Here is a 12,705-nt window from a genome sequence, read left to right on the forward strand (position 1 = left end):
GCCTATTTATTTTGTGCTCAATTGTCTGTAGTACTGCACCCCAATACCCACAAAAGGCACTTGTGAAATACTCCCTCTCTTCCCAAGGCTTTTGTTTTACTCTGTGCTTACCCCAGATAAATCACTTGGCACTTGTTTAATTCACTTTCTTTTTGGGCTCTTAGACTAAGTGTAACTTATTTCTATGCCCTTCTTTGCTGACTAAGCATGCAGCACTGTTTGCCCAAAAAGAGTAATATTTCCTTCCACTGCTGCTTTGGGATCAGCACTGGGTTTTGGTAGCTGTGGAATCACAAGAAAGTCTCAGCTGCTCTGATGGTGGCCAGCAAGGAAAGCAACTGGTGCTGCCACAGAAACGTGTGGTCTTACATCAGCTTCTTGAAGGCTTCTGCTCATTTGCCCAGGCAAATGTCAAGGGACTGTGGAACAAGCCCAGGGGAGGGGATCTGATGGTTCCCCAGGCTCAGCCATGGTGGGGACCTCACCTGTGGGATGCGGGAGAAGCCTCGCAGCACCATGTCCTCAGACTGGCCTGGCTGCAGGTCCATCGACAGTGGCTCCAGCCCAAACACGGGGCTGGCACGTTTGGGGCCCTGGGAATCATCCCCAGGGCTGCTGAGGGCTGAGACACTCTGGCCCTCCTGCTCAGATGGGCTGGAGCATTCCACACTCCAGAAGAGCCGATGGAAATGGTGGCCCCTGTTTGTTACTTTGAACTGATGAATACAGGGTATGAGGCTGGAATAGAAGGCAGGATGGAAAAGAGTATGAGAGTAGCTATTTCCCTGGTCATCAGATTGCTCCCAGTGAGCAACCTGAGGTGTTAATTTCTTGGAGACTGTCTACATTTCCAGCTCCTAATGTGGACCAGAAATAGTGTCTGATAAGGTGCCCTTTTGACGTCATTATTGCAAAGGGAAATATGCTTATAATGGTAATGTAACATTTTCCAGGTGAGGCTAACAGGAGGTGGTGTTTTCCCCCAGAATGTTTGTTCTGAGTTGATTCATACTGTTGCTGTATTTTGTATTAATCTGTGCCTGAAACTGTTACTGAATCTTTGAGATCCTGCACTTGGGGACCTTGTGTGTGGGGGTATGACTGCAGACATGTCTAAAAGCCAGCTCGGAGACAGTTTCTGGATGATACCAGCAAGCTGGTAAAAACTGCCTGCTCCAGGAGAGGACACCAGGGGTGTAGAGCCTCTCTCATTCGTAGTAGCTTTGGTTTTGCACTGCTAGCCATTTGTAGAAACTTCATTTTGCATTAGAAACTGTTTGGAAGTGAACTTTGCAAACTCTGCTGGCAGTGAAAAATTGAGCAAGGCCCTGGGCAGAGCAGGGCAGCAGCAGAGCCCACGAACAGCACGAGGAAGCGGCGGCAGCGGCGGTGCAGACCCCGCACAAACCAGAGAGTTTCCATCTGCCTCTGGAACTGCTCTGTGGGCTCCTGCCTTGCCGGTGGGGGTTGTCACCCTCCTGTCTCTTTGTTCCCAGGGCCCCTGCTTGCCATTTTGGAAGGGAAGGGTATGATGCCATCTTCCCTTGGTCTCTCAGCCACACGGAGGGACCGCCTCATCTGGGCACCATTTCGGGAACCTTTTGTTCTGGGGGAGCCTACGAGATCATTTCTTGGTCAAGTGAGGACATCAACGTATTAGAACTAAAGACAATTCAATGGCAATTTAGCAACTGGTTTCCCTGTCAGTGGCTTTTGAGGGTGTCTAACAACTCTCAACTGGCCCTCACGTGTTTCTAAAGGAATCTCTGCCTTCAGGGAAGGAGTCAGGGCTTTGAACACTGAAGAAGACTTTGCCTGAAGGACTACAGCAAAAGTGCTCCTTGTTGAGACAGGAGGTGAGGTGGGGGTGGAGAGATCTCCTACCTGAATTGGTATCCCAGGTTGAGCTCTGGGCTGAATGGCTTGTCTATGACAATTGTGGTGCCAGTGCTCAAAGCCACCAGCCAGAAGGCGGTGCAAAAGTTGCTCCCAAAGAACAGCCGGACAGGGACAGAAAAAAGCCCCGTGTCATCCAGCGTTGCTGTGACAGTCACAGACACCTCACCCTCAGCAGGGATCACTCCTTTGCTGGGTTCAATGGCACAGCAGTGGGGTTTGCGAGCCTGTAAGACAAGCACAATATGCATTTAGGAAACCACCCTGGTCTCTTGTGGGGTACAAGAGAAGAAAGACTAAAGAGGGGATGATAAAAATCATAAAGGCTTAAAATCCCTAAAATGCAGTATTGGGCAACAGCAGAGCTCATACAACCTGTATTTTTCCCTCCTTTAATGGACTCACCTAATTAACCCAGTTTTGCCCAACCCAAGGAATGCTTATCCTCAGGAGAGTGTTCCTTCCCCAGTCTTTCTCTGCAGTGTGGGCCAAGGAAAGCTGCTTTCTCTCTCCTGCCTTCTCACAAAGGCTCAAGGCCAGAGGAAGCCAGGACTGCTCAAATCCCACTGCAGAAACCACACGGCTGGAGGATACTGCTGAGAGCCTGAAGAATATCTCTGCAAAACCAGTTGTGCAAAACCCCAACACCAAACTATTCTTTCCCAAGGGGCCATCAGTGCTTCTCAACACCCCCTAAAGGACTGAAGCCCTCACTTCCCACTGAGCATCAGCTGTAGAGAGGTGCCCCAGTGCCCTCTGCTTTGGAAAAGTCACCTCCAAATGCTTATAGCAGAGCAGGAAAGCAGGAAGCAGAAAGAAAACTGGACAACATGTGCTCTGTGGGCATGGCGCACTCTTCCCAAGAACTCTTGTCATCTGCTTTCTCATGGACTTCACAGATTGGCCAAGAGAGCTGGAAGCTGCCCAAAGGAGGGAGGAAAGGCCTTGCACCAGCACAGCTGTGCAGACACAGCTCTGCAGGTCTGGCCCTGGCAGGAGCACATGAAACCCAACCTTTACACACCATGAGCACCCAGCCAAGGGGCATTGCTCCCTGCAGAGGCTGAAAGCAGAACTCCATTGTGGAAATAGCTGGAAAAGCAGCAAGAGGAAAAGTCACACCCCTCCTCCTTGGCCCAGGAGGCTGTGGCTGGACTCTCCCACATGGCCTGATGCTTTACCCACAGACACAGCCAAGTCCATGGTATCAGGTTTTAACCAGCTCCACAAGTTCAACACACCCAGCATGAAGAAGAACAAACCTCAAGCCCCTCACAGATCTCCCCCTCCAGCAGACATCCCAGCCAGCCCCAGGCCCAGCCTACAAGCCCTTCCTGGCTGCACCAGCCCTGCTCCCCCTGCCAGGGGAGCAGCCCCAGCTCCTTCTGCCCTATGCAGCCCCCACATATTAAACAGCCTTTCTCTGCAGCTGCTCCCCAAAGATGCTCTTCAATAGCACAGAGATCACAGGCTGGGGGGTGCACAACCCCCACCCCTGTCCTTGTGTGGACAGCCCAGCTGGCTTGACCCACAGGAGCCTCCCCACCAGCAGTCTGAGGACAGACCTCACACCCTGCTCTCTACCATTAACAGCAGTTTGGCACAAAGCAAATGTAGATGGGACAGGGAAACCACAGTGAAATCCATGCTCTGGGGAGCAAAGGACCACAGGTTTCTCTTGATCGCGGAGCTCCAAAATGTGACACACACAGCTAAAGACAAAAGATAAAATTAAGGGAGAACTTTGTCAACACAATCCAGATTAATTTCTGCACCAACATCTCTGCAGCTGATTTCACTGAGAGGTGCCCCAGCTAAAACCACTCCAGAGCCAGGTTCCTCTTGCCTTGCTCAGATGGAATATTGGAGTATCTTGCCTCCTCTCACACAGGGCAGTATGGAAATCTTGCATATAAAAACCGAGTCATGGCTGCTACTGACCAGTCCATTTCCCTGGAAAACAGCCCCACAGATACTTACAACCTCCATCCTGAAGTCTGTAGGGACGAGACTGTTGTTGAAGAGGGTAAGGCTTCGTGAAGTAGGCTGTAGAGCTGGGATCCTGCCAAACTCTATCAGCCTGGGACTTGGGTAGATTGCTGCCAGCTGTTGTCCAGAGCTCCGTAATTCTGGTCTCTGTTCCAGGAAGCAGGCAAGAAAGATTTCAAAAAAAACCAAAACAAACCATAACAGGGAAACCTAAAAAAGCTTAAACAGCTCAACTCCACTCGAGTTGTTTCTTTAGGGACTGCTTCCACTTTCCAGCTGAAATGCTGGGCTTTTGGGAAAAAAAAAATAAATTACATATTCACCCCTAAATTAAAAAGGATTAAGGTATGAGAAACTTTCAAACCACAAATTATTGGCCCAAAGGTAAAAGCTTTGCAAGAAATTTCTAGTTAAGATCAGGCTGAGAGTTAAACAACTGGTTATTCTGGCAGGGAGAAACCCTCCTCTTTAAGGGAAGCAGCCTGATAGTAGAAAGCAACTGTTTGTGAGACTTCAGCTTGCACTGCCTGTCCTTCCTGTTCACTGATTTACAGGCAGTGCCACAATGGCCCAGGTTCAGATGTTTGGTGCCACCCAGGGAATTTGGCATCATCATTTCCATCTGTTTTAATATAAATTTAAATCCTTCTCCAACCACTCCCACTCTTCAAATGCCAGCTTTCCTTTCTTTTACAGAAGGCTCAAGGTTCCCAGAAATCTTCTGACATCCTCTTTTGTGCTCAGAGAGATGACATTTTAAAACAGACGTTTCCAAAATAACCAGCATTAAAGATTAATTAACTAAAATAATCCTTGATTCCAGCTTAGCCAAACTCCATTCTGTGTCAGACACTGAGATTACCACCTATGAGGCATGGGCTGTTTGTGCCACCATCCCTCCTGTCCTTCTCCCCAGCAGCCTGGGCCTGTTTTCCCCGGCAGAATCCCTGTCCCTGTGCACCCTGCCAGGAGCAGCTGCACACAGGCTCACATCTCCCCTTGCCCTCACCAGGGGGTTTCTCTCATCCCCGAACACGCCGATAAGAACGTTGGTGCAATGCTTGTCCAGTGTTTGGACTTCGATTGTAACTGGGATCTCTGCAAAGCTGTGAGGCTGGACAATCCCACAGGGCTTGGGGCTGGAGTAGAGCACGGGAGAGTCGTCCTTGCGTTTCTGGAAGGGACAGAATGAAATGCAACTTTAGAGGGACCTCTGAAGAAACCTTAAACTCCTGAACATCCATGCAACAGCAACTTACACACATGTTTAAAAATCCCCAGGACAAAGGTCAAAGGCAGAAACAAGATGCAAGAATTGTAGGCTTAGCATTCTCAGGGGGTCCTGCAAGGAGGCTGCCAGCACAGGCACTGGTGTCTGTGGATGCAGCAGCTTTTCACAACCCTCTAAGATCTCCCACAAGAAAACAGCCTGAAGACTAGACTAGAACATAAACTGTTTCTTCAGCAGGTTGAACTGCATCCCAAAGTTTACATTCAGGTAGGATCCTGTTCTCAGCAGGTCTTTAAGACTGAATAGAAACCAGCAAGGCTTTATCCAAACCCTTTTTTTCCCCTAATAATCCCCTAATAATATTTGAGAGGAGGAAGTGGATGTGATGCCAAACCTGGGGAATGAGCCCATAGCAGCCAGGAAGGTCGGTGTCATTTGCAATGAGGAACTTCCTCTCGTAGGGCACATTCGGGTGGCACTCATCGTATAGCAGGATTTCAGGGTACACCCGCAGCCTCGGAACAAGACACCTGGGCAAAGAGATGACCCCAGGGCAATCAGAGATACTGACAGAATGGAGAACGTTTACCCCCAAAGATTGTGCAATGGAGCATAAACCTTGTCACTATCAAACAGGTATTTAACAGCCCTACAGGGATAAATTGTCTTCTACCTCTTCCCACTCCAACACGTCTTGTCAAGGAGGGGCAAACCCTGAGAGGCAGCACCCAGAGGCTGCCAAGTACCCCAGGCAGAGCCCTTTGCCCCACAGCTGCCTCAGCCCCTCCTTTACCCAGGAAGGCTTGACAGGACTCCTGGAACAGTCCCAGTGAGCCACGAGCTCTGGGGGAGCCTTCCCAACAAGGATCAGTGCTCCCCAGGGCCCAAGGAACACACAACTCCAGTGTCTCAGTAAAAATGACTCCCTTCTCTCCCATGGAGCTGCTGCCCTGCCTGAGAACTCAGCTCTTTGCCCCAGCCCTGGAGGGCACGAGACAGCAGCTGCCCCACAGAGGGGCTGATCAGCCACCCCCTCCCAGGCCCTGCAGCTCCCTGGCTCCTTCACTGCACAGCTCCAGGCCCTGCCTGGCCCCAGCTCCATTTGCTTTACAGAATGGCAGCCCAGGCACTGCCTGGATGGCTCTGCCTGGGACAGGGAACAGCACCAGGGAGCTGCATCCCTCTTGGCATTCAACTGACACCCACAGCAGCACAGCAGCATGGAATTCTGCTGCAGCAACAACCACTTTTGGTCTCAACTCTGAGAACATTAAAGCTCAAAATAGGAAGCACAGGGAAGGAGAAAAACTGGAGCTGACCTGCCACATCAAGGGCTGCTTTCCCCTCATAAGATCTTGCCCCATCACTCTTTCTGTGAGCCACTTTCCCCTGTCACATGCTCTCATTAACAGAACCAGACCCTGACTCTCAGCAGGCTGCCTGGTGTGTCCCAAACCAGTGCACGGTGCTCACAACCAGCACAACTCCACCTCTTGTAGGAAGGAGAGGAGGCCCTTGGGAAATTTGTTCCACCTCAAGCACCAAAACCCAGGCCAATAAAAATAGCATTCCTGATCCCCTTAGAAAAAGGCCCAGGACCGTGCTGGCTGTGAGCAGGGGTGCTTTTCACCGCAGGCTGCTGCCCAAGCACTGCTGTTCTCATGTCCAGCTGGCACAACATGAGGGCATTCAGCAGCACTTCTCCTTGGCAGCTGCAGCCAGCAAAGCCTGGGCAAGGCAGTGCCTGGGGGAGGCCAGGCAAGGGTACCTGGCTGTGATGACCAGTGCTGACATTCCCTTGCCAAAACCCTCCAGGTCCACCAGCATTCGCCGGTAGAAATCCATCACGGTGTTGGAGCACAGGGTCACCTGGTGGAAGAGAAGAACAGTAAATTCTTCCTTACAAAAGCTCATTACCCACGTGTAATATCCTCCAGTTCTTGTTTCATGGTAAGGAAAGGGCAGATTTTGCCTTAATTCTTCTGCTGGTCCATGTTAGAGCACAGTCTCTGAGAGTAACAAAAGCTTTCTGGCAGTACCAGATTTGTTAAACACACCTTGCTATCAGAGCATAGGTCAGCTACATTAAAACATTAGACTAAAGCTTTATGCACCACTGCATTCAAATTAAGGGGCCAATTTTTCATCTGACTAGGATGACATAAATGCAGAGGAAATCTGCTGACTTGAACACAATGAGTTCAGCTTTACAGCAGGAAGCTGAGGGCAAAGTGTGGCCCAGCAGGTGCTGGGCAGTTCATGGCTGCAGAGTGTTTTGTCCCCACTGGAGATTCCTGCAGTGAACACAAATCATTCTGCTCCCCAGGAGAGGGGAAATGAGACCAAGAAGAAAAGCTAACTGCTTTATACAATGACATCTCTCTAACAGCCACCTTCTGCCCTCATCCCTGCTCTGCCCACTTGCAATCAAATAACTCGCTGTCAAAAACACAAGAATGGCTTCAGGCCTTGACCATAAGGTATGTGACCTCAGCATGTGATTTTGGAAACCAAACAGTGCTCCTTGAGGAACATCCCGAGTAAGCCAGCTAGCAGAGGCCTCCCAGCAGTGCAGATTTCTCACTGCCAGGATGCTCAAAGCTGGCACCAGAGCTAAAGCCCTCCCACACTGCAGTGCAGCTCCAGCCCTGGTGCTGCAGCGTCTGTGGCTGGGCTCTGGCCGTACCTCGATGTCCTGGTGTCCCTGGGGGAGGATGGTTCCTTGGCTGGGATTCATGGTGAACTCCTTGGGCTCCAGATAGAAATGAATTCCCTCCTTCCAGGATGGGTCACCTTCCTTGCGTATTTGATCAAGGCTGTCAACAGCCGGCTGCGTGCCATCGTCCGACATGCGGAGCTTGAACCTCAGGGGCACCGGGGAGCAGTTGGTGAGGCGGCAGCACCGCGTGTAGGGAAAGCCTGGGGAAGGACACAAATATCCATTCAGGCACCCATTAGGGCATGATCCTGGGGGAATATCCTGGCAGGATGAAAGTGGGATTGGAGTTGAGCTCTTTATTAGCTGAACTACAGCTCAGCGAGAAGCTGCGTGAGGAATGATTCGTCACTGAGTTCCCTTTGACACAGATTCCAGACTGCAGCCTTGAAAATGCCCACTCCTAGCCCTGTTGAACACTGCAAGCTTCTCTCTTTGGGATGGGGAGGAGCTCCCTCCCCTACCCCAAACCAGCACCAGTTATCTCTCAGTGATGAGTGTGCATCCAGACCCAGCATTTACTCTGAGAATTCAAGCTGTCAAATTCCCTGGTCAGCCTGCCAACACTACCACCATTTTCAAGATACATAAACAACAGTGAGTTGTCATTGAGAAGAAGCTACAACAAAAGAAAGTGAGGATGGAATCAGGAACTAGAAGGTGATGCAAAGCACCTTAATGCAGTTTCTCACTGCAGGATCCTTAAGGCATCTCTTGGTTTGGGCCAAACAGACTGAGCACGTGACAGCTCAGAGCCCACTCAACTGGGGGCACACCCCAGCCTTGCTTTGAGATCAGCAATTAGGAACCAGGTCCCACCTCAGCCAACAAACGGGGATATCACAGCCATGTTGCTCACTGTGATTGCTGCCTGCAGGGGTTTACCCCACTCTAGCTCTGAGATTTGCTTTCCATCCTGCAAAGCCAGAGATACAGCCACTCATGGTGGGGATGTCCTGCAGAGCCCACAGAGCAGCCACAGCCTGCTCTGCAGTGCACATCTGGCTGGGCTGGCAGCTCTGTGGGGAGGAGACTTCTCCCCAGGCCTCTTCACCAAGAGTCACTGGAACACAGATGGGGAGAAAAAACAACAGCAGCTGCCGCCCAGAGCTTCTCTGTGCCCATCCAAGTGACCACTGCCAGCTCCAGCAGGGACTCCAGCAGGGAGGCAAGAGAGGCACAAAAAGGACAAACCCAGATGTCAAAACCTCAAATGAGACTGAGGCCAGCACATGCAGACAACAGTCAACAGTTGAAAAGAAGCAAAGATACAACAGCTGCCTTCAGCTGAAGAGACTTCAGGAATGAAATCGGATTAAGTAGGGTGAATCTCCTGTTTCAGAACCATATTTCCATCTGTTGCCTTTCTTCTTTCATTTATTCAAAAGGCAACTTGACAAGTGCCTCCGTGGTGATGCAGGGTGGGGAAGAAGCAGCTCAGGAAAGGCAATTAGTTTTCTTAAAAAGTTTATGAACTTCATTAATGTGGGTTTAGGCTTCATAGTGAATATTCCTCTTGGTCTGGGAAGGGGAACAGGAGTTTTGGGGGCTTTTTGCCCTGGGGGTGGGCTTTTCTGAGATCTCCACAGCTCCTCCTGCCTTTGATCACAACTACGCCAAAGGGGATAAACACTACTTGGTGGGTTGGAAACTTCTGTTATTGTGTTCTTGGTTGTGCTGTCCTGATATATTCTAGGAAAGAACTGTTATTCCTTTTCCCATATTTTTTTGCCTGGAAGCCCTGTAATTTCAAAAGTATAATAATTTGAAGGGAGGGGGTCCTCTTTCCATCGCAGGAAGATTCCCACCTTCCTTGGCAGACATCTGTCTTTTCAAGCAGCACAGAGACACCAGAAAATACTGACTTTCTATTCCTTGCTTCCATTGGATCTCACAATGGCAAAATGCCCCCCGAGGCAGCAGCAGCAGCCCTGCAGTTCACAGCCTGAAGAGGCTGCTGGGGCAGACCAGGAGTGAGGGATGCTTTTCTGTTGGAAGGCACAGATCCCTGACGCTGTGTCCCAGCTCAGGCAACACTCACCAAAGGAGATTTCACCGAAGTTGATCTCATCGACATCGAACTCTAAACTCGGTGCAGTGACGCTGCCCCTGGAGGCCGAGGACAGAGCAGGAAAGGGCTCGGTTAAAGGAATTACAAAGGTCTGGCCGTCGTGGCTCAGGGCACAAAACCTGGGCTCAGGGCACCCTGGGTTTCCAACCAACACAGCACCGTGTGCTCAGCACAGGGCCCTGTGCACAGGAGGCAGCTGAAGCCAAGTGGCAGCAGCCAACAGCCCCTGATGGGCTTTGGGCACAGGGCAGGCAGGAGAAGCCCCCGGGTTGCTGGGGGTCCCATGAAGGACCCTGAACACACACCCAGACATGGCTCCGTGCCTCAGTTTCCCCATCTGCAATGGGATGGACATCAAGGTGTCCCCACAAGCTTCTGTAAGCAGCCCTGCCAGCCACAGGTTCCCTGCTTTGCTCCTTCTTAGTTGCAACTGCTGTTCCCATGGAGGAGCTTTCTCAGCAGAGTTTGACCCACACAATCATTACAGACACAGTTCTGAGACACAAATCCAGGGCATTCCCAAACATCCTCTGGAAAGAGCAGCAACAGTTCTATCCAGGGGACAGATGAATCCTAGAGGAAAGGACCAGCTTGTCAGCAGTGCCCCAGCTGGCACAGCCAAGAGCAAGAGCTTCAACAAGCAAACAAGGCTGTCCTGAATCTAGCACAGCACCTCCCCTGGCCTTGAACTCAGCAGACACACACCTTAAAAGTCACCAACATCCACTGAAATCAGCACTTGAAGCTGCACTCATAAATAAACACTCATGAGTTGATTTCATGGTTGATGCCAATCAATGCCCACTCTGCCTTTTGGTTCCAAATCAAGGAGCAGTGACCTGGGCCTTGTGTTGTATTCACAGGACTGCCCCTGGCTCTGCTCTGCACATCTCAACAAGAGACACCTGCCCTTGCTCCAGGAGAAAGCTGCTTATGCAGAAACACCCCATGACCACTTTGGGGGAGGGACAGAGGAGAATCAATTCTTTGATGGTGAAAGGTTCCCTCTTGATTTCCAAAAGAAAAAAGCAGCACTTTTCCTCCAAAAACAAAGCCAGCATCATTGTTTCTCCACTATGGGCACACCTACTCACCACTTTTCTCTTGCTAAGGAGTAACTTCCTTGTTCTTTTTAATCCATTTCCCTTATCTCATTGGTATAATAGACTGCAGATTGTTTTCATTTCTTTACTGCCTTGAGCCAGTGCCCCCCAAGAGCAGCAGCCCAGCTCCAAAGCTGCAGAGCAGCCAGCATCAGCTCTCCTGCTTCCACTGCAATATCCAAGCAGCACCTGGCTCAGGCTGGCAGGGACAAGGCCTCACACTGCTGTGGTGCTGAGGACTGAGCTCTGCCTCCCCTATGATCAGCCCTTCTCCCTTTGGCTGGGCCAGGATTGTCTCCTGCCATGGCACCAGCCCCAGTGGGATGGTGCCCCAGTCCTTGGCACAGTTCCTGCTGCACAGTTCCCTGACTCCCACATCAGCCCTTTGCTGGCTGTGCAAAGGAGGCACCAGAGCACTCTGTGCACAGGAGCTGGGAGCACGGTTTGTGCCCCACAGCATGGCCATGAGAGCTGAGCTGAGGCTGCTGCTGCCCATCTAGCATGGATTATTAACACAAGTTTTTACAAACACTGCTGCTGGGGCAGAATCACCCAGGCTGGCCCATCTGCAAAGCCCTGGGGGCCTTGCTGGGTGTTCAGCTGGGACATCCCAGAGCAGCTGCTGCCCAAAGCTGATCCATCCCACTGCCGGCCATGGCCCAAGGCACAGGGAGATCCCTGCAGGGAGGAGTCATTCCAGCTGCCAGGCACCACAGAGGGCAGAAGGCATCCTCACACTAAGGTAATGCCAGGATCACAGCAAAGATTAGGACCTCAGGAAACACCTTTTTTCTCTGCTCAACCCCAAAATTAGGTAAGTGGGAGATGTCCCAGAGACAGCCACAGATGTGCCCACCCAGCTGCCAGGGTCCTTACTTGATGGTCAGGACAGCAGGCATAGGAGATCCAGCCACACTGAACTGGAACTCCTCCTCAAAGCTCCCCAGCACGGTGCTATGGAAGGAGATCTGAAGAGTCTGGCTCCCACCTGCTGCAATGATGCCCTCCTCGGGCTCAAACTTGAAGAGGGAGCCTACATCTGTGGTTGAAGGGATGTAGGTGAAGGGACCATCAAGAACTCCTTGGTTTATCAGCTTCACCTGCAGCAGCAAGAAATAAAAATGGAAATACATGTGGAACCTTCCCTTCTTGTGAGTTCTTGGCTAATGATGCAATGAACACCCAGCAAAGGCAGAAGATGCTTTGTGCTGCTGAATGGCAGAAGTCAAAAGATACAACAGGACAAGTTCTGCCTTTGGGTTTTCATGCAGAGCAGTGGCAACTCCACAGACCTGCAGTCACCCTGGGCTTATCCCATGGACACAGAGCAGTGCACCTCTGCTCAGTAGCACCAAGCTCATTGGGAGCTGGCCCTGAGAGCAACGTGGGCTGATTGCAGCTGCAAAGTGAATCACCCCAGAGCTGCTGCTGCCCCAGTGAGCACAGCTCCAACAGCACCATCTACTCATTCACCTTTCCCATACCATGAAAACAATACATTGATTATGAGCCATCAGCATCAAAATGTGTAGACAGCATCATCTTTTGGTAAGAAAACTCAGTGTGTCTTTCCCTTCCACAGCCAAGCTTTTGAAAGTGTCTGGCATGATGTAGAGCCTCATTTTCTACCTCTTCAGTTACTCTCCCTTGATTATTTTTTTTTTCTGGAGGGAGAGGCAAATAGGTAGAAAACTCCTTT

General features: G+C 50.8%; 1 protein-coding gene across 1 annotated transcript in view; it reads right to left on the reverse strand.

The window, feature by feature from the left end:
* Positions 1-12,705, reverse strand: part of LOC129125588 (hydrocephalus-inducing protein homolog) — a 66,094-nt gene that overhangs the window by 37,220 nt on the left and 16,169 nt on the right. The window contains exons 10-17 of the mRNA XM_077185205.1: positions 11,883-12,106; positions 9,874-9,941; positions 7,803-8,035; positions 6,885-6,985; positions 5,511-5,646; positions 4,895-5,059; positions 1,885-2,123; positions 486-738 (exon numbers count right to left, since the gene is read on the reverse strand). Of these exons, the coding sequence (XP_077041320.1) occupies positions 486-738; positions 1,885-2,123; positions 4,895-5,059; positions 5,511-5,646; positions 6,885-6,985; positions 7,803-8,035; positions 9,874-9,941; positions 11,883-12,106 (1,419 nt within the window). The remainder of the gene's footprint in view (positions 1-485; positions 739-1,884; positions 2,124-4,894; positions 5,060-5,510; positions 5,647-6,884; positions 6,986-7,802; positions 8,036-9,873; positions 9,942-11,882; positions 12,107-12,705) is intronic.

Source organism: Agelaius phoeniceus, chromosome 12 (genome assembly GCF_051311805.1).
Source record: "Agelaius phoeniceus isolate bAgePho1 chromosome 12, bAgePho1.hap1, whole genome shotgun sequence".
NCBI classification, from domain to species: Eukaryota; Metazoa; Chordata; class Aves; order Passeriformes; family Icteridae; genus Agelaius; species Agelaius phoeniceus.